General features: G+C 40.7%; 1 protein-coding gene across 1 annotated transcript in view; it reads right to left on the bottom strand.

Annotated features, from left to right (window-relative positions):
* LOC310935372 (TGF-beta receptor type-2-like) overlaps positions 1–19558 on the bottom strand; it is a 31658-nt gene extending 12100 nt beyond the window's left edge. The window contains exons 1-5 of the mRNA XM_083899258.1: positions 19401–19558; positions 12178–12322; positions 9800–9990; positions 5069–5844; positions 3022–3163 (exon numbers count right to left, since the gene is read on the bottom strand). Coding sequence (XP_083755384.1) covers positions 3022–3163; positions 5069–5844; positions 9800–9990; positions 12178–12322; positions 19401–19473 — 1327 coding nt within the window. The 5' untranslated portion in view covers positions 19474–19558. The remainder of the gene's footprint in view (positions 1–3021; positions 3164–5068; positions 5845–9799; positions 9991–12177; positions 12323–19400) is intronic.
* Positions 19559–21221: the final 1663 nt, after the last annotated feature.

Genomic DNA, 21221 nt, shown 5'->3' with positions numbered 1-21221 from the left:
AACGACAGATTTCACCCCTCCGCTCGCCTCGCAGAGTTTGCAAAGTCAAGAAAAATAGATCAAGTTATGGAATTGGAAAAGAACACGGGAAAAACACACGCCGATGTCTCAGCTGAGTGGCTTCTATCTTTAGACTCTTTTCTGGTCTGCGGGTGGGATGGGAACCCATCTGCTTCCCCTTTCAGTGCAGTACGCTCGCCTGTCCTCCCTGTGAGTAAAGCTGGATGACTGTCTGCAGCACTGACAGTGTAGCACAAGAGTAATTAACTGCTGCCTCACCTGCCTCAGGGTAAGAAGCAAAAAAGACAGACGTGGAGAGGGGGAAGAGAAATGTAGAGTAACTGACAGGAGAATGATGAATAGAGAGTGAAATAATGACATGAATTTTCTGTGCTGGAACATTCAGAAGTATGTTGTTAAACTGGGTCAATGGTAATGTTTGCTATCATCTACAGTGTTCCTGTTTGTGGAGATCTCAGCAATTAAAAATAAAAATGCACAAGCATGAACTCGGAAGTGAATGAAATGGATGGACAAGCACGAGTGGGATGAATAAAAACTAATTTCCACTAAGTGACGCAGCGTGGTTCAGGTCGCTATGGTGCAGTTCGGAACAGAACACACTGATCTGACATTTTGTTCATAGCTGCGACAGGTTACATCAATAGCATGACGTCATACCACCATGGTACAGCAAATAAACTCCACATAAAAGAATACCTTCTTCATCACAAGAAGAAGACACGCTTTGTTTGAGAGAAGAAAAAAATCCAACCAAAGTGAGGATTCTCTTCACTGAACTGTACCGCTTCGTGGAAATGGGGCTGAAACTGTTGTCCCACAAGAGGAAACCAAGCAAAGCTACAGGAACCTCCATCCAAGACGCCTGGATTCATTTAGTCCATCTCTTCCTGCAGGTATCCTGTCTGGTCTGCTCTCAAGAGATGTTCCCCACAAAATACCAATCCGAGGGAGACATCAATGCTTACAAAATTAACTCCACTCTAAAACCGGTGTGTCTTGGGACTGTGCCTTTTGCAAAACAGGAAATAGTTTATTTTGCTTTCAAAGGTGTACCCACAGGGCACGTACTGTATATTCTTACTGCTGGGAAGGAAAAGGAGAGGGGATTATGGGTCACAAATCCATGCTTTTCTTTTTCTTCAGAGCACTCTTGGGCAGCATAACTGTGCGATACATTTCGAGGGGGGGGCCCCTTGAGGGGGGGTGGATGTGAGGGCAAAACAGGAAAACGCCAAAGTCGAAGTGTTTGTGCTCAAACCCTGCTTTCAATCACCACTCTGACACAATGGAGACAGCAGCAGTCAAAGCAACAAACTGGACCACAGAGACACTAAAGGGAAGTGAAAACAAATGACTGACTGTCGCTATGAAATACTGCCCCACGGGTTGCCTTCAGATAATCACCCATTACTATTATTTGCACATATCCTGGCCTTGTTTTTGCTGCAGAATGACAAACACGAGTAACGACACATTAGTAAAAGCCACAGCTGATCCTTGAGACTTCTACAAGATGGATAGCGCGTTTGTCACGATTAGAACTATGTTCCCTCAGTGATTAATAGAACATGGAGAACACGTTCTCAAGTCGTTGTCGTACAGCATCACAGCAAACTCAAGGTGAAGTTAGTCAGCGGGCTCCTAATTGGTAAAGCCGTCAATGTGCTTATGTTCCTTGTGATGTCAAGCGAGGTCTGGAGGCAATTTTTTTTCCTTCTCAGAGTGATTGTGAAGATCTTTACACATGCTCCGATGGGAGTTTCACTCATCAGTGCTGTTCTATTGATTTCCTTTACTCTCAATGACGCCAGCTAAACTCTGATTTACCTAGCAAAACGTGATCATCTCTATTTCTAGCTAAAGGTCACAAGCGATGCAGTGGGGGCAGCACATGGTGCACACACTCTTGTTTCGAAGCTTCATTTGAAGAACCTGAATTTTTTTAGGTCATTTATTTGCTCCTATTGGACGACACCAGCTGTCAATCACACTGGTGTCCATGCTAAAATCAGCAGAAGACACATAACTATTGATTTAGAAAATCAACTCCTCAGGAAAATGTTTACTGATGTTATAAATCAAGTGGGAAGAAAGCAACTTTTCCAATAGAATTTATTTTCAATATATTTTGCTTCCTATTGAGCTTCACCCAGAAAACTAAATCCATTTTTTTTTTTTAAATCTACCATCTATGATAACACACAAAGAGAATGCAGAGGGAGACAGAGTGGTATTCCGTATTTGACAAGGAGCATTTCAACATCCTCAAATGCTGAAATGTTGAGAACTGGAGGCAAAAATAATAAACAACTCCCCATGTTTGCCAGACACGATATCGTTTTACGAGGGATTACGTGCTGGACTATTATTTTGGCTGGAAGCAGGAATCCACACACTCTCTTATGCTCATTGCAGTGCATCTCCCAAACATGTTAACCACACTGGCATCAGCGCAGCAGTATTGGCAACCATGGGTAATAAAAACACTTATTCTTATTTCCTATGTGGTAAACTGTGGTTAAAGTGACTGTTGCCTGAAAACTGGCCTTCGTTGTTGCCTATATCTGAAGTATTCTTCCTTAGATGCAGCTGCATAATGAATAACCTATTATTTATGACAATCTTTTATTCACTGAAGTGATCTTTAGTAATGTTTTGTAAAGACAAATTTATAGGCTTATTACAAAGTTGCTCAACTTAAAAAAAGGGTTTTATTGTCCTGTGGTCTGCCAACATGAATTTATGGATTAGATTAGATGGCATAACAAATAATTTTTAAATGTTCCAAGAAATATTTGCCGTTATCAGCTTCCAACAAAAACCGATGTATTTGACTTCAAAGTGAAATATATAGTACTATTTAAATCAGTAATTCCACTCACTGAGGCCTCACAACAACTCTTTTACACTCCTGAAAAATGTGACCTGAAGCACAACACATTAGCCTGTTCCTGATGTTTGTTTTTCAACCAACAGCCTGTGACCGCCACTACTCACCTCCGATCGCGCTACACCTGGAGATGATCTCCCACAGTACGAGAGCCATGGAGTAAACATCGGCCTGTTTGAAAGACTCGATATTTTCAAGGTTGATTCGTGATTCCAGCACCTCTGGAGCCATGTACCTGGCTGTTCCCACCTGAGAAACCAAAGCAGGAGAGGAGACATCTGTCACTGTCACTACAAATGTTAATAGTCAGCAAATGACTTTTGCATTCAAACCATTGTTAAATTTCACAGTTCACAGTTCACACATTGTTGCCTCAGTCTATCAACTTCACGCAACTCTTCTAGTTCTAGTTCTAAACCCTGTAGATTAAACTAAACCCTGTTTAAATAATGAAGAATGACCTGAAATTGCTTAGTAAGTCCCTGAGTTTAGTTTGCATTTGCATTTGTGTTTGTCTCTAAGCTCCACCAAGCCTGTTTTTCCCAAAAAACATGTGTCTGTGTCGTGTTGTTGTGTGGTTTTAGGGGAGGGAGTCGTTTGTGTGGTTTTTGCGCTGGCGTGCAAAGAATTGTGGGATACGGTTCGGCCGCGAAGGATACGCCAGATGTGTCCTTCGCGGACGGGGCAAATGTCGGCCGCATTTGAGGGGAGCCGAAGATTCATGTGACAGTTGGGACAGCCCATGACGCGGTGCTGTGACACATTTTGACAACATCCGGACAACGAAAAAGATGCAGCCTTGACTATTAGGACACAGCTAGAGTTGCTTGACTGAGCCTGTTTTCCAGATGAAATATTACATAATATTATTAACCCTTGAACAGCGAAGCCTCAAAATGTCCGTCTGGATTGTTTTTGCTTATTTTAACCATAATATTAATTAACTTACTAGCAGGACAAGAAAATGTCCTTTGAGTAAGTGCTTTTGCCAATTTTTCCAGAATAACTTTCAATATCTGGCAGTTATTTACAATTTAAACACCAGATTTTGAACATAAAACTTTGTCTCAATATCGAAAAACAGGCCAAAAAATGGAAACTATATACAGGCATTTTTCAACTCTTTTCTCTCTGGTGACAAATACCCTGATTAACCAGGCTTCCTGCAACAGTGTGAGGGAAATTAACTTAAGGAACTATTCTGCTTTCAGAAACCATCGTAATTTTTCAGATAGCACAATCCGTCGTGTAATTACAGTAATGCAAAGTGCACTCGCACAAAGGTTTTGTCTGCGGTACGCTCAGTGTTAAAGTATTAAACTGTCTCTGTTGACAAAGACCAAACAGAAGCAGAGAAAGAACATCGTCATCAACAAAAATGATTAAACGCTATACACTGCAGGTGGCAGGTGAACCCCCCAAAATAATAGAGTTGTTTATTTAAAAAGGCCTCTCTAAGCACATAAACTCAGCAGTAAGAGTTATTTATCCGAGGTGGTAATTTTGTGCTGTAGTTAGAAGGCGTCATATCACATTTATGTGAACTCAAACATGTTTGATGATTAAATAAGTGGCTAAACAAAGGCAGCATAGAGCTCAACAGCATGTTGCTTGTCTTCACATAATTACTGCACTGGAAAATGTGTTCACAGGCGCTTCCTCGAAATGCATTAAGGGAATTACAATGCATTAGGTGTCCTGTACAGCAAAGGGTGAGGCCTTTTTTTTTTCTTTCATCATGAGTCATTTTCATAATGGAGTCTAATATGACTCTGGTCTATTACATCAGCATAATGAGCCCATTAAGAATCAATCTAGCCTGTTTGCCTGGTGACTACAATAAAATGTCAACCTAAGAAGAATTACAGCACAATTTCTATCAGCGTGATCCATCTGGGAATAAGATATAGAGAAGGCCAAATATTTAGGAGTGGTATCTCTGAGTGATGAGGCTCAGAAGTGAAAAGTTTGATGAACAGTTTCAGGGTCGGATAAATACCTTCAAAGAAATATATAGCAGCGCTTGGAATGGCCTGTGCGTGGGGTGCCAGCACAAATCATGGGAGCGGAGAGATTTATTTCTTATCCCTTGAAGGGATCGAGCCAAGCAAAAACCAAATAAAATGGCCAAAATTTAAGATGAGAAAGGTTTACCTGCCCGCTGTTGGCCAGCTCGTCCACAGACAGATTGCTGTCCAGCCGGAGTGCGAGGCCAAAGTCACACAGGCAGCAGGTGAGGTCGCTCTTCACAAGTATGTTGGAGCTCTTAATGTCCCTGTGTGCGATAGCCACCTTGAATCGACCGCAGGTCGTGTGGTCACTGTGAAGGTGCGCCACGCCACATGCTAGCGAGCTCCCGAGCACCCGCAGGTCTTGCCAGCTGATAATATGATGACTCAGGTATTCTTGAAGATTCCCTCTCGGGTGGTAGGCCGTGATCAGCCAGTACTGTCTCTGCACCTTCCGCTCCTCTGCCGTCAGGAAGTGGAGCACGTTCTCATGCCTCAGGTCTGCGTCTGAGAAGATGTCCTTCTCGTTTTTCCACGAGGCGTACTCCTCATATAGGAAGATCTTGACTGCCACGGTCTCGAAGCCCTGCTCCTCACTGACTGCGGAGCCCTGCTTCAGTTTGGCCTTGTAGACTTCGGCAAACCGGCCCTTTCCGACCTGAACGTCCAATTCGATGGGCAGCAGCTCGGTGTTGTGGTTGAGGTTATTTGCGAGCGTGGAGCTGCTGTCCGAACGTTCGTCATCAATCATGATAGCGCAAGCGTCGCTGAAGTCCAGCGGCTGGCCCTTCTTGCGTTTGGAGCTGGCTTGTCGCTGGCGGTAAACGCGATAGCAGTAGAAGGAAGTGATGACGACAACAGCCATGACCAGCAGAGGCACCAGGCTCACTAAGATGACTTCAACCACTGGGGAATCCTTGTCTGAGGAAACAAAGAGTAAAGATGAAGTGTTTCATTCTTTGAAATGTGAACATTTACGATATCTGGGCAAACTAATAGTAGATCATTTCAGTTAGACAACTCCTGATTGAGCTGTTCATTGCATCAGTATACAAATGGCTATGTCTGTTGTCTTAATCACTCCCCCCTTGGAGTCTGTAAGTGGATGCTGGGGTGGAGGTGGGGCTTAAAGCTTAAGTAGCAACAGCAGCACGGGGCAGCAGTAGCAGCACTGATGAGCAGAGGGAGAGCTGGGAAAATGTGCAGCTTAAATAGCCTCATGTGATATCATCATAGACTGTTTATAACAATTCCGTCTTTTTCTTTAAAAGTGAAGAAGAAGGAGCAGTCAGCCACCAGGGGGCGACTCTACTAGTTTCAAAAACAACAGTTTGCATGGACATCTATCGTAAAATGAGCTTCTACTTGACTTATGTTCCCATTTAGGGGAAATTAGACAATAAAGCACAGGAAGCTGGGACGGGGAGTTTGTGTCAAAAGTTGCAGAAATTGTTTTGTTTTTTTTCACATTTAGTTCAAAATATGATGGAAAACAAGTGACACACTTTGATATTCTCATGGATTTTTATTATTTTTCTCGTCTCTTCTGAAACAAGGTACTTTTCCACTTCAGTGCTTTTTTTTGGATGGCCGTTTGTCTTCCACAGTGTGAAGAAATAAAAGTGAGTATTGGCAGATTGCATCAAGTATCGTAGTATTCTCAGAACAGCAGAGGAAGCTGACCCTCCCGTGTGGAATGTCTATGAGCATCAGAAAGCTAAAGATAGCGTCTAGACCACAAATGCAAACTGTTCCAAACCCTGACCCAGTCGACCACATATTGTGTCTCTTTATAGTTTGCGTCTGATTCTTATAATTTAGGAGGTGGTGCGTCTGGTAACTGCTCCGGGTTTTGGCAAATAGTGAAAGTTTATACTCGCGCTGCATTTAAGCTGCAGTCGTAAACAAAGACCTATGAAGAGAAGTTTTCCAGACACAATGAGCTTAATGAGAAAACACTAACTGGTTCACAGTGGGACACATTCTATATTTAATCATTTGTACCATGACTTCATCAAAGATCCACATAGTGGAGCTTATCTAAGCTTAGAAAAGTTCATTTCGTCTCACATTTGTCTTTTATACATTTCAATTTATATAAGGAACGCAGACGGAATAAAAAAAAAAGAAAACCAAATAATGCTGGGTTTCAAGGGAAGATTATACGTGAGGAGCACGGCCCCGTCAAAATAAAGGAAGCTAACAAATGAGAAAGGCATCTATTTGACTACCCAGTCGAGCCCGTGGGTTGTCTCTTTTTTTTCTCAACAGGAAACCACATGTCTGAAATCCTCAACATGGCCCCAGCCAGTTTGTTTTGATTTTCACAGAGTGAGGAGCTATTTCTCACAACAAACCTGTCACCGTGCCTCCCGGACTCTTCCAGACAGCTTTGGTCAGAGCCTCATTTACACAAAGTTCCTTTTTAGGGACAGGAATCTACAGCCCAGCTGGTAAAAAAAAACCCTCACTCAATTAAAATTTCTCCTTAAACCAAAAGTTTTCTGCTCGACAGTGGTGATTATAAAGTGAGATAATATGTTTCAGAGAAATGCACATTTGTTTTCTTGCCAAGAGTTAGCTGAGGAAAAAATATAAAAAATAGTTTTATAGTTACCGCAGCAATACTTGGCATATTTTCACTGGTATGTGGAGAAGCTAGTTCTCTGTGGTATGTATTTTATATAGAACCATTGGAATTTTCAAGGAATTGAGCTGCTTTACAGCAATGCCCTGAGTTTGCATTCAAAACAAGGTAACACAAGTAATTAAAAAAAAGTTATTACAGTTACCTGTAATGCTGAATAAGAATCTTGAGGGTAAACTAAAGATATTAAAGGTCAATTAAAAGCAATAGAAAGAATATCATTGAAACGCACAAATCTACATAAAATATTATATATGTAGTTTAGCTAGTTTTTGAGCTTCAAATGGATCTGAGGAGTTTTAACCTTTTTTAAGATTAAAAATACTGCGAGGGTGTTTGTGGTGTTGCAGCTGCTCCAGAGCCCCGTGGTAATCAGTGAGAGAAACATAACACCAACGAGTAAATGATCGATCAGTGAAAACAACGAGACGTTGATCACTAACTAGTCACCAGAGTTCCCGGTCCCGTCTGCTGCCCTGTAGCATTCCTCTCTCCTGTAGCTCTTTCATTACAACACACACACAGCCTCATGTTTAGTCACTGAGAAGTTACAGAAAGTGCACAGACATTCTCGACACTGTGCGAAACGGATTTCCATGACGTGGTGTGTGTGCACAGCGCAGATGCTTTCAATTTGGCACTGTGTGCAGAGCCAGGTCTCGGAAATGTACCTCGCTGTTATTATTGCCTGGATGCTGTAGTCAAAATACATCTGATTCCAGGGCCAGTGTTGTAACAGGAGTCTCCAAACGCCTGTGAGTAATCACGAGCCTGGAGAGCATTAAAGTGCACATGTGTTACTGTTCATGCACGACACCTTACATGACAAGCAGAGAAGTGCTGCCATCGTAATTTTAGGTTAACTGTGACCATGATGTTTTGCATGTTATGATGCACAGATAATATAAGATATAAGAATTGTTGTTGTTCCAGCTCGTACATGTTCTGTCGCACTGGTTCAATGCTTTAGTTGTTTTTGCTTTTTTTTTTATCAGTACTTAAAAGAAATATGCGATCGTTCTGCACAACTTTAAACTGCACTTATCAATATTAATATAATCATGACTATTTATAGTGTGAAATCCACAGTGTGATGCTCAGATAACCATCAACAGACTGCTGCTCCTCCATCAGCTGCAAGAAGTGTTTTGGCATCTTTTATGTAACTGTTCTGTTTTTGTTTTTTTTTTGTTTTATTGTTTTGGATTAAGATCTGTGCTCTTACCAACCCTCTTTCTAATAGGCAGCTTTTTCCGCAGATAAGCTCGATATATTGCTTTCTCAGAATGAAACAGCAGCAGGTTCAACTGGTGTATGTACATACTTGAACACCTAATGAACTAGATGCACTGCATGGATAGGTATGAGATAAGTATTTGGTGACACCTGTCAAGTATAGAATTAAGGTGCAGACTCTAGGCCCCTTATTTCCAATGAAGAGTACACTTAACGTTTCAACATACCAAGACACTGTGCTTCCAACTTTGTAGAAACAGTTTGAGGAAGGCCCTTTTCCATTACAACATGACTGTGTCACAGTGCACAAAGCAAGGACTATAAAAGACATGGTTTGATGAGTTTGGTATGGAAGAACTTGACTGACTTGACCTTCACCTCATCGAGCACCTTGTGAGCCAGACATGGTCATCTGGCTCACATTTATGAGGTCATGCACATCAGTGCATGACCTCATAAATGCTCTACAGCAGGGTCATTCGACTTGAGAAGCAGGTGGGGCAAAAGGAATATAGTTGGTGTTTTGTGGGGCACAAAAATAAATAAATAATAATATTATTATAATAAAATAATTTGACTTAATATAAAGTATGTTTATAGCAATAATAGCAAAGATATCGCAACATACCTAAAGCAGCCTCACCAGTCTCGGAACCAAACCTACGCCCTTGCTTCTAAAGACTGATTGGGTATTGCCATAGAAACACGACAAAATGTAGAAGACAGTATTCCAATAAGTGTGGATATATACAGTAGCTGCAAAATGTTAAAGTATTTGATTAAGTCATTACAGCGTATCTCTGTTCCAGATTAGTGAAAGAATGATTACAGGGTGATATTATAGGGCGATAGGGCAATCTTTTGTATTTTGTAATCCATCTTTGTAATATCTCTGGAACTTTAAATGCCAGTGTTGTCTTTACAGTTTTCTTGTTACAGTGGCCACAAACTCCCCCAAAACAAAAGTAATAAAGAGCTGCTCCTCTCACTTACTTGAGTTAAAAAAGATGTGTTCGTTGCACTCGTCCTCGGAGCAAGAGCAGATGAAGAACTCTGAGCCCATGCCCTTTCTTTCTTTCATCTCACACTTGCTGTTGTTGTAATCCTCCAAGACCAGGCCATACAGCTTCTGAGCTGGGTTGTGGCAGACTGTATCAAAGGTGATGTTGTCATCTTTCCTCCTCCTTAAGAAGAGAAAGAACAGAAGAGAAAGTTCACAATGAACACACTTCAGCTTAAAATGTGATACGAAAAGAAATCTATTATATTAATCCATAATAGGGTTGAGGAAACATCTTAAACTGAAATACTGCCTTGGTGCAGCCAGTATATTCACAGCATGTAAAACTTCAACATATGGAATGCCAGCATATCAGACAGAGACCAGCTAATGTCAGAATGCTGAATCTGAAAAGTCTCAGTACCCCTCTCAAAAATGTCTCAACCAGCAGAGAAGAAAGGCGAGGGTCTGCAGTGGACATGTGTTCAAATATGACTGAAAGTGGAGAAGAGCTTGATGACAGACTGACAGACATGACAGTGTGGAGACTTTTCTTCCACACAGGGACGCAGCATGTGAGATGGCTTCAGCCCCGGTTAGCTAATGCCATCACTCATACACTACATCTGTGGATATTTAATTTATATAACATTTTTCCAGTTTGTTACTGTCACCTTGTTGTCCATCTTTCATCATGTGATAGTTCACCACTGCTGCACTCAAGCAGACTTTCACTTTCAACCTCCACCTGTCACTGACATGCAAAAATTAACCAAATAAGTTGAATGTTTATAAAAATAAAACAGACACTGAGGCAGTTATGTACACTCCTTGTGGATGCGTCTGTGCATGAACACAGTGTTATGCTGGTTTAAAGTGCAACATCTTATTTACCAGTGGTAGTTGCTGGTCTTTAAAACAGGTGAAGCTAATTTCAGGCCTAGTTATTTATACAGTACCTAAATTCCTTCTGTAGAAAAAGAAGACACCAAACACATGTTGATTAAAATTAATGAACTGATACAAGGAAATGTGAAAATGATGTAAAACTGCAATTTGTTTCTTGACAGAAAAGGCTCTGGTCTTTTCACCTTCAATGTTCTCAGTTCGGATTAGAGCAACCATTTAAAATCCTTATGGTTGTTGTTGCACATATTTTACATAGATCATTATTAACTGGGTTACATTTGATTTGTGGTCTTTGTTTTGGACTGAAAAAAAAGCTGAGGACAAACAATAGAGGCTGACGATGACATGCCCTTTCCAGACATCTGTATTTATTCATATAGCAAGGTAATAATGACAGTTGACAAAATATAATTTTTCAGCAGCCCAGTGATAAAGTGGTAACTCTAAAGGCCAGATTTGTCTCCACATTCGCTGCATTATATAAATGACTGCAACACAGAGGTTACACTCACAAACAGCAAGGTTTTCAAACACCATCACAAACAGGAAGCAAGAAAAAAGGCTGAACCTGCACAAACCTACAGTGCATAGTTAGATTCTGCCTCCCTGCAGAGCAGCACTCCACACAATGTTATGAGAGAGCTTTTAAAGAGGCGCTGCTGTCCGTGTGCCATTAGCTTTCGGCTCACCTCAGCGCCAAACATGCCCATAACATCGCTAATATAATTAGGAACAGCAGCGCGGCCCTAAGCTTATAATACCTACACAAATCTGCCTCCTGCTGCTTCTCACATTCGGAGTGAGATCTGATGCTCGTGGCTGTTGAGGTGTTGAGGCTCATGTGCTGTCATAATCCAGCCAACTGTCTCCAACAGAATGCAGCCTGACAATGTCTTTAATGGAAAAGGTCAATATAAGGAAGAACGCTTTGGGGCTAAAGAGGGAAAACAATGCCTGATCTCAATATATGAGAGCATAATTTACATAATAAACTTAAGACCTGACCTTCTCACCTGACTTTTAACTGAGTTTTGTTTGTTTGTTTGTCGCTCTATTTATGTAAACCATCTAAATTTTAAAATTGATTTTCTCTCTTTTCCTTTGAATCTACTTTGAACATTTGACATTTTCTTGTAAATGTATTGTTATATTATATATATATATATTATAGCTTATTTCATGTTCAATGGTTTGTTCTGTTAAGTTTCTTTTGTTTTATCTATGTGCAGCAGGGTGGGTGATGAGTGACTGGTGGGTGGGTGAGTGGGCTTTGATATATATTTTTTTTTTCTTGCTAAGCACTTTGACTTGCATAATTTCGTATGAAAAGTCTGATTGATTGAATCATGGTGATCCATTTCTAGCTTGATCTAAGAGGTGAGTAAAATTAAAGAAAAGCTCAATTTCACTTGACCAGAACCATGATTTCTTATTAGAAACGTTAAGCCGAGTGGACACTTACCAAATACTGACGCAGACGTCGTCATCGTGGAGGCAGATGGCCGTGATGTTGCACTCCACCTTACAGCTTTTACCTTTACCTGTGCAGGTGCTCGCCCGCACGTCACAGAACTTGCACAGCCTTTTCACCTTTATTATAAAGGCCTCTAGAGAAAGAGAAGGCATTTGAGAGAAGACACAACATGAGTTAGGTGGGTATAGGAAGAAAATTAAATTTTAGCCTGTTTGTTCACTTAATGAAATATTTAAGCAGCGGCTGAACTGTAAAACATTTAATCAATAACAGGAATGACTAAATCCAGTCTAAAATGAATAGATTTTCTCCCTTTGAAGTGGGAACCATGAGAGCAGCACGCACAGTGGCATCCACCTCCTTTGGTCTTGTTGAGACTTGACTTTGCCTGCAGGCAGACCAGTATCAGTGAGACAAACAGGATTGTGTGATGAGTGCCTGTGGGTTTGATAATCATCTCAGGCGACAACTGCCAGACAGGCAAGAACAACAAACAAAGAAAACGCAGATGCATATCCTCACTGAGAAGTCTCTAATTTGTCAAGTTGGCTCCCGGCGTGCAGAAAAGGTGCTGAGCCGACGCTGACCGTGAATATCAAAAACAGGAGAGGACAATGTATCAGTGTCTATGAATGTTTGAGGTGAGGGGAAAAAGCGCATGTGGTTGTGTGTCTCTGTTGGTGAGTAATGGTGTTTCTACAGATATTCTCCAGCAGCAGTTTTGCTGTTCATCGTCGTAGTTATGAAAGACAATCAGGCAACATGACTACAAAGAAAGTTAGCGACATCTCCTCTCCTTTTTCATTTCATTTCCTTCTACAAGGAATTCCTTCCCACACATTAAAGCTCACAGAGTGGTCCTGTTGCACATATGTTAGTTATGGAGGTCTACTTACATACATTAACTTGTTTTTATGGTCAAAAACCTCCTAGTTGCTGTAAACGAGCCGATAGAAATCCTCTTTTCTGACGCTGTTGCCCAGCCGCGATATTTCAGACTCAACTCTCACACCCAGAAGACAGACTGTCTTGTGATTGGCCAGTACCCGGAAGTGACATATTCAGCACCCGCTCTCAGAAGCTCAGCTCCCCCCTCTGGAACGGTGGATGCACTGCTACTCATTATCAAAACATTGTTTTAACAATGTTTAAAAATAGCTTCTTCACGACTCCCTGCCGCAGTCCCTTTTATGACTTTGACCCGGAGTCAGACCCAGAGTCAGAAGACACTGTCGCTCGTGAAACACCTCCACAACGGACGTTATTCTTCTTCTGCGGGTCAATGTACGCAACCGGATGTACCCGGACTATTGCCCGGAGTAGGAGGATCTGTTGTTCCGGAGAACCGCTGTTTACGTAACCAGACTGGGTTTTTTCAGCGATCTCGCTGAGCCCGAGATTAGAATAAAACACAATTTTCTCAGCAGTGGCTGAACTGTTCGCTTTGAACCTTCAGGGCTTCTTAAACAAGGTAATGACGCAGATACACACTAAAAAACAGCGTTAATTGGAACTTCCGGTCTTGGTCCGCTTTAAGTAAAAGTGGAAAGTAGGTCTTGTAATTTTAATCCTATAAAGAAGTTTATTCAAAATGTCCTACTATCAACACTGGTTCAATCATTGACGGTTTATGTTTAAGGATGTCAATAATATAAGAATAACACATTATTTTGATTATAAAGTTTTCCACTCGCAGTCCCATTTACATGTAAAGGAGCATACCTCCATCATGACTCATGTCTACATTATGTCCACTGCTGCCATTAAAACATGCACACTATCTGTTTAATGTGACCACTATCAGGTTACTCATGTCCGTGTACACTTAAGTAGAAGTACATTAGTCGACTGCACAAACAGAGAGAGTGGAAAAAAAATAGCCAGAATTCCACGTGGGCGCTGAACGCAAACTTAGTGAAACATACACCGACACCAAATTGTCCTAATCACTAAAACAGACAAAGAGAAGGAGCGTGTGACAGTGCTGCTGCTACAGTGAAACCACTTAATCACACATTGACTGTATACCCACAACATATATGCACAGGAAGCTGAAGCTGTTTGTTCCATCAGAATGTGCAACTTGTGAACACAACATTATGTGAAGTGAGCTATTTCCTACTGACGTACACTTCCTGCGTAAAAAAACATTTGCAAATGGCAGCGTCTTGACTTTAGTTCGGTCACACGACGGGGAAGTGTAAGCGAAAGATCGACCGTGTCAGCAGACAGTGACACAGTCTGTTCAAATCTGTGTGCTTCTAAAACCACACCGACCTGAGAAGCTGCTGTGCATGTGACACAAACAGCCCACTGTGTCATCTCACCCAGGCTACAAGGGGGGGGGGGGGGTGGGGGGGGGCAGACCTGTTGTACAGAAACACTGTACAACCTGTGGTGGAACTCCCACGTGTATAGCGTACACTGATGACATGCTGTTCCTGCTACTTATCAGAGTGAGTGAGAAACAAGCAGGATCACGCAGGCAAATATTATTTTCTGGTCTTGTCTTAGCCGAAGAACTCCTACACATACAACCATCACCATATCAGACTTAGGCCACGGAAACAGAGTGAAACATGAACAATCTTTTTCCTTGTTGTTTTAAAAGAATTTCCCGTAAACATTGTCTCAGGAAATTTCTCCATCCCCACGAAACCCCCCAAAACGACGTAGTACATAGGCCGCGCCTGTGTGGTACTGTAACTCTACGCCAAAAAACGGAGTGAAGTGAAGACGTACAAATTAAATGCAGAGGTGGAAAGAGTACTGAAATATTCTACTCAAGTAAAAGTGCCACTATTTTAGTTAAGTACAAGTAAAAGTACTGGTCTAAAAATGTACTCAAGTTAAAGCAAAAAGGTAGCTTGTTAAATAAAGTTGAGTTAGTTACTTTGTTACTTTTTTTTTAAAACAAGTTTGGGGTTCTTTCTTGTGTCCTAAAACAACACACATCTCACATGGAGTATTTTTAATTAAAGGCAAACCTTTACAAATGAAAGTGCTGACAACGTAAAATATGTATATCAGTCAACATGGGTCAAAGGTCACAAATGCTTCAACTTTCTCACTCACTCAGGTGAATTGGCATTAATGAAGGTCTCTGTCCTCATCATTCACCTGTCCTTTTTTTTTAACTCAGTAACAGATGTGATTTAAAACATAGTGAAGTACAGTTCTTCCAAAAAAAAACATACTTAAGTAAAAATTACACATTTTGGTACACAAAAAACCTACTCAATTACAGTAACACGAGTCCACCTCCGATTAATGTATATAATCACAGAAACGGAGACAGAATGAACCAAGTCAGGGGAAAGGAAGGGAAATAAAACAAAGAAAATAAAAGTTATGATCAAGTAAACAGACCAAAAAAACAGTGTTGCCAACTGGGTGACTTTTTGACATAACCCTAACGAGAAGGAAATGGCCAGTTAGCTCTGCTGCATGAGTGCGCTTCATCTCACTGTATTTACTGTGGGCAGAGAGTCAGTGTGACAGAGACAGAGAAACACAGCTTGACCACACAGTCACAGATTAGAACGATCTGTGGCTTTGCAACTGATCGTGTGCGGAACAGTCACTGGTTGTATTGTTCATTCAAGTAAAAATTGTATCTGCGAAAATAGGTATTGTTTTCTCCTTCCCTTATTTTATGATTCAGTTTCACTGATAATCTTCAACGTTATTTTTCTTCACTCCCGTGTCTGAACTCGCTGAGGACAGGGCGCATTCTAGTGATATCTAGCGTCTTTTTAGGCTAACGTTAGTTAATTTTCACTGAAAGTAGTTGGCTACGGTGGCAAACTATCGCCAAACACAGCAGACGGATGACATTAATCAATGCATAAGAGAGTTTTATTTATTTTTATTTATCCTTTTATTTAACCAGGAAGGTCCCATTGAGATACAATATCTCTTCTTCCAGGGAGTCCTGGTCAAGATGAGCGGTATGTCAGTGCAGAGAAAACAAGACAAAACAAAAAGCTAACACACAAGCTAACATACAGTATAACACACAACAATTAGCAAGCTGACACATACCGCAGGGTTTCCCGCCAGGCGCAGCATTGCTTGTTTATTTATTTTAAATAAACCCAAGTCACACCATCAAGTGCGTCATTATTACGGTTACATTGTTCTTGTCAATAAAGATGTTATATTTAGGGGTGCACCGATAATTTGGCAGTCGAAACAGAGCGAGTACACTGTGGAACAGCAACTATTAAACGCTGGAAAGTCTCTGCGCAAAAGCAAAACTTGGCTGCATACAGAGCAGATTATGAACTCCCCGCGATATTCTCTTCACAGCAGAGAACATTCTCTCTCTTTGAGCAGTTAACTAAAGACATCAGCTCATCTGATGCATCTGTTATTCCCTTAATTACAGCACTAAATAGTCTTCTACATAAATATTGAGACCACGAAGTAAAAACGATGAAAAATGTGCTGTGCTCTTCAGAGTCTGTCACCACATTTTACTCAGATCTACTCGGATCACCTGCACTTCATGGCGACTGTACTCCATCGTCGTCATAAATATCATTGTTTTCATGTGGGGATAAAACACGTAGAGAAATGATCCAGTCTGCTTTGGAAGAGACCGCTTGGAGACGCAGAAGCGCAGAGCGACTAACGGCGCAGGAGAGGGAGAAGAGAAGATCCCAGGGGCGGTGCGCAGAAATAAAAGGGCCGTTTCTCTGCCCCAGATGAGGCAGATGAGGGGGCACTACCACTTTTTTTATTTATAATAATAATAATAATGCATTATATTTCATGACACTCAAGGTCGCCTTGTTGATTTATTTTACTTTTAAATGTAACCATTGCATGGCTTGGTTTAAGATTCACTGGACGATTACTTAATTAGTATTTAATTGAAAAAATGTATATTATTTATTTAATTTCAAGAGTGTGTCTTTTTGTAAGACTCTATAGTTGGCGTTTAAGTATTGTTAATAAATGTCTTACAATAACCGCCGGTGGGCTGTCCGAGAGGTCCTACCACCGGGCTTAGCAGGTTTTCTTGGGGAAACCCTGCATACCACGTAACAACTGACTTAAACACAGAACAAACAGATTGAGAGTGAGGAGGGACAATAACATTATCATTTTCCCAAAGTAGTGAAATTGTTGTCTCCCTGGAAATGCAAAGATAGCTCTCAATGTGGATGAAGCGCCTATATGAAATATGCTAATTTCTGTGTGGACAGGCCCTTAATCTCCGGCCTCAATTATTTGACAGAGCACATCAAAACTTGACCTGGTGAGGTGTTTGAAGTGAATCTGCACTAAAGGGATAGTCCATACCCAAGTGCCAGTGGTCTGAAGGTGTTTGAGTTGGGGTAATTATATCATTAGAGCAACTCCTCTGAAAAGGCATGTCATTTAAACCTAGGGGGCGGGATGTGGAAGGGATGAATTGCAGTAATTGTCACCCAAGGCTACGTATAATTGCAGAGAGGGGGGGAGAGGATTAGGAGCAGCAAAAGCCACTTGGTGCCATTAGGACTGAGCCCGAGACAGATGAAGGTAAAACACTGTCTCCCTGTGAGGGGCTGCTCGTGATGTGGCTGCACATCAAAGATGGAGATTAACCATCTGAGGAGAACTTTAAAGGCAAACAGGTGAGATCCTGGCAATCGAGGCACAACATCCTGTGCACTGGAGCAGATTATGATGTGCATTTTGTTTTTAATGTATCATTATTTGGCCTTTAAAAATAACAGCTTAGTAATCTAGGCACATCAGGCCTGTGTTTAACAGTTGTCTGAGAATCAGGCAAAAACTGCTAATAAGTTCAAGGTAATTCATAGTTTCTGTCCACTGAGATCTGCTATGTTCAGTGTGATAAAACTGTTGTCATCCATCCATGTTGCCGTATGTAAGGAGCAAACATTTGTGACTGGACTGATCTTACAGATCGACTGTGCATGCTCCAGGTAAGAGATGGAATGGCCTGTAGGATCAGGTACACGTGTGGAACGCCACACTGACGTGAACCCTGTTAAAATTTTGAAATTACCTAGACAGCCTTAGTCCACAGTGACAACACAATCATTTTATGAGAACCCATTAAGATGTTGCAAAGCGACCATGGAAAGGAAGTCTAGTTTTTGCTCATGTTTGTCTGTCTGTCTGTCTGTCAAGAGGAAGCATGACTCAAAATTGTATTGTCTCTCTTATTTTATGATCCAAGAAAGAAATGATTAGATTATGTAGATTATAAGGTACAAATTTAGGATTTAATTTAAACATTTCAAGCTTGCATCACAGCCAGATTAAAGATGTCAGTGTCACTTTGGAAAAAATCCTATCATTAAACTTCATATCAGTCTACAGTATACAGTTACTGTGTAGTTTTGTGTAAATGTAGCATTAAAAATACGAATACAAATATTTGTGAAGCTGTTCAAGGTTTAAATTTAAGCCCTATTTAAAATAAGGTTACAATTTTCTTTGGCAAAGTGTACAAGGCTGAAAATAATAATAATATATATATATAAAAAAAACAAAAAAAACAATTGTTTACATTTAAGTTAAATTCTTGGCCAAACAAGAGAAAACAATCTACATTAATTGCATTTCAACAAGTATTCATATGTACTGTTTACGTGTATATATCATGCATGTTGCTACTGCAAGGATGAAAAACACTCAGTATATTGTACAGCCTTGGTCAACTTATATTACAACCAATTGCACCGAATCATTAAACTTTATTAACTTAAGCTCTTGGAGTACTTGAAAAAAGTTGATGAAAGTAACTCAGTATTAGTTATGAAGAACTAAAATGTGTTATTTTATTAAGATGTTAAGTTTATAGTGTTATAGTGCAATAAAATGATTTGGTGATTGTATTGTGACAGAAGAGGATTTCTCTAATTTCAAAACAAGAGTAGTTGAAAACGTGAACAGGGTTTTGCTTTGCAGCAGCAGCAGAAAACAGGAAGTGGAATAAAATGATAGCAAACAGTAGTTTGTTAGTGTGACAGCTTCTGTGTGGACGGGAGTTCTGGGGGTTCGGGCTGGTTCAGTACAGAGCTTTCTTTCTGCCTGGTGGCCCCCCAAATCGCTTGAACAGCCCCTGCTCTCCTTGCTGAAGGTACTTTGACACAGCGGCAGTGCTCTGTGACGCTTCACGGTTCCTCTTCAAAGACTTGGGGCAAACTTTTTTTTTCTAAAAGTTGTAGCTGTAAAGTTCCACTCACCAGTCTGCTGAAGCAGGATACTACCAAAGAGTATCGTTCCACACCAAAAAGCGGAAAACCGAAGTAGCTCCATAAAGACACGGACGATACTCTTCCCTCTTTCTCATTAATTAACCCGAAGCCTTGATAACGGGGGTTAATATCCAGACGTCGTGGACTTTCTTCGGTTCCGACAGTTGCTCTCTTTCTCCCTTTTTTTTTCTTCCCCTCTTTAAAAAAAAACGCCTCCACAGCTCCGGGAAAGAAAAAAGCAGAGTAAAGTAAACACACCAGGCAGGACTTGCCCTAATGACTCAGAGTATGTATGTGCACTCTTCATGAAACAGGAAATCTTCAGAGGGGTTGGACACTTTTTTCCCCTCTCTCTCTCTCTCTCTCTCTCTCTCTCTCTCTCTCTCTCTCTCTCTCCTCGTCTTCTTGCTCTTCACAGTCTCACTCCTGTGGCTCACTCACTCACTCACTCACTCACTCACTACAGTCTTGAACCGTGTCATTAAGAGGCTGAAACCCAACAGAGCAGAGACTTGAAATGACACGCTCCGAAATAGCTTCACCAGAAGCTTCACCTATAGACTGCAAGTGTGTGTGTGCAAACACCCCTCATTTACTTCAAACAAGTCACACCTTTCACATCTAATTCACTGTCAAGAAAAAAATAGTTCATTTTATTATTACTGTACACCATTGGTTCTCAAAGTGCGGCCCGGGGGCCAATGGCGGCCCGCAGAAACATTTCTGGTGGCCCACATAGAATTACAGTTGATAGTTTTAATCCAGGAGCTACTAAGCTTGTTAAATGTTTATTGGACATTACTGGATACAGACCAATAAGTGTAAAGAAAAATACTGGGTATTTACTTGGTTTCTATATGGTGAATTTTAGTGTATTATTGGGTTCGCAGGTAGCTACAGCCCCCAATTACTAGCTAATTACCCAGTAAATATATGGTAACAGAAATGTGTTACTTAGTATTAACTGTAATTACAAGGTAAGAACAATGTCCAAAATACTGGGTAATTACCCAGTAAATTATAAAGCGTTATTATATTAATGCTTAAATTACATTAATGCTTAAATTACATTATATTAACACTTATATTGCTTAATGCAATCTGGTCATTAAAATGATTACAAATGGGATTTCTTCCTGTTTTTTTTTCCTTTTTTTCCCCTTTGGCGGCCCTCAGTCCAATGTTGGGTTCCTAAATTGGCCCTCAGGTATCAAAACTTTGAGATCCCCTGCTGTACACGCTGCCTGATCTGACACAACTTTAAAAACAGTGCTTTTGGTGACAATAACAATAGTAATACTTCAATACTTAAATTTACACTGAAGTCAGAACTGGGAGTGACGTTCATAGCATTCCAGTTAAGAAGTCGTAAATGCAAACATCATAAGGCCATTGTGAGCGACACCAGTCGATAACAACACGAAGCAACATGTCTATGGTGAAAAAGTAACCAGTACTTTGTGTATGACTGAATTACTGTGAAATAAATATAACAGAAATGCTGTTAACAGTAAAAGAACAGTGTTGGAATCCCATAAGGTTACTCGTTTAAGTAATTTTTAGTTGGAAAATTCCGAGTTCCGAGGATTGCATGTATGTAATGCTCTGCTCTGGTAGTTAAATCGCTGACATTCAAATAAAAAAAGGTCTACATTAAACAAAAATGACACAGCTGCATTCCAAAGGGAGATAATTAACCTATTTTTCTGCTACAAACTTGCACGGCCATCGTGGAACACACACAGAACACGAAAAGTGAATAATGTTGTGGCATTAATACAGCTATGGTTATCTAATTATGGAGTATAA

The sequence above is a fragment of the Microchirus variegatus genome (genome assembly GCF_963457635.1).
Source record: "Microchirus variegatus genome assembly, chromosome: 13".
Taxonomy (NCBI): Eukaryota; Metazoa; Chordata; class Actinopteri; order Pleuronectiformes; family Soleidae; genus Microchirus; species Microchirus variegatus.
Note: the sequence above shows the minus strand (reverse complement) of the source record. Positions and strands in the feature narration are given on the sequence as shown.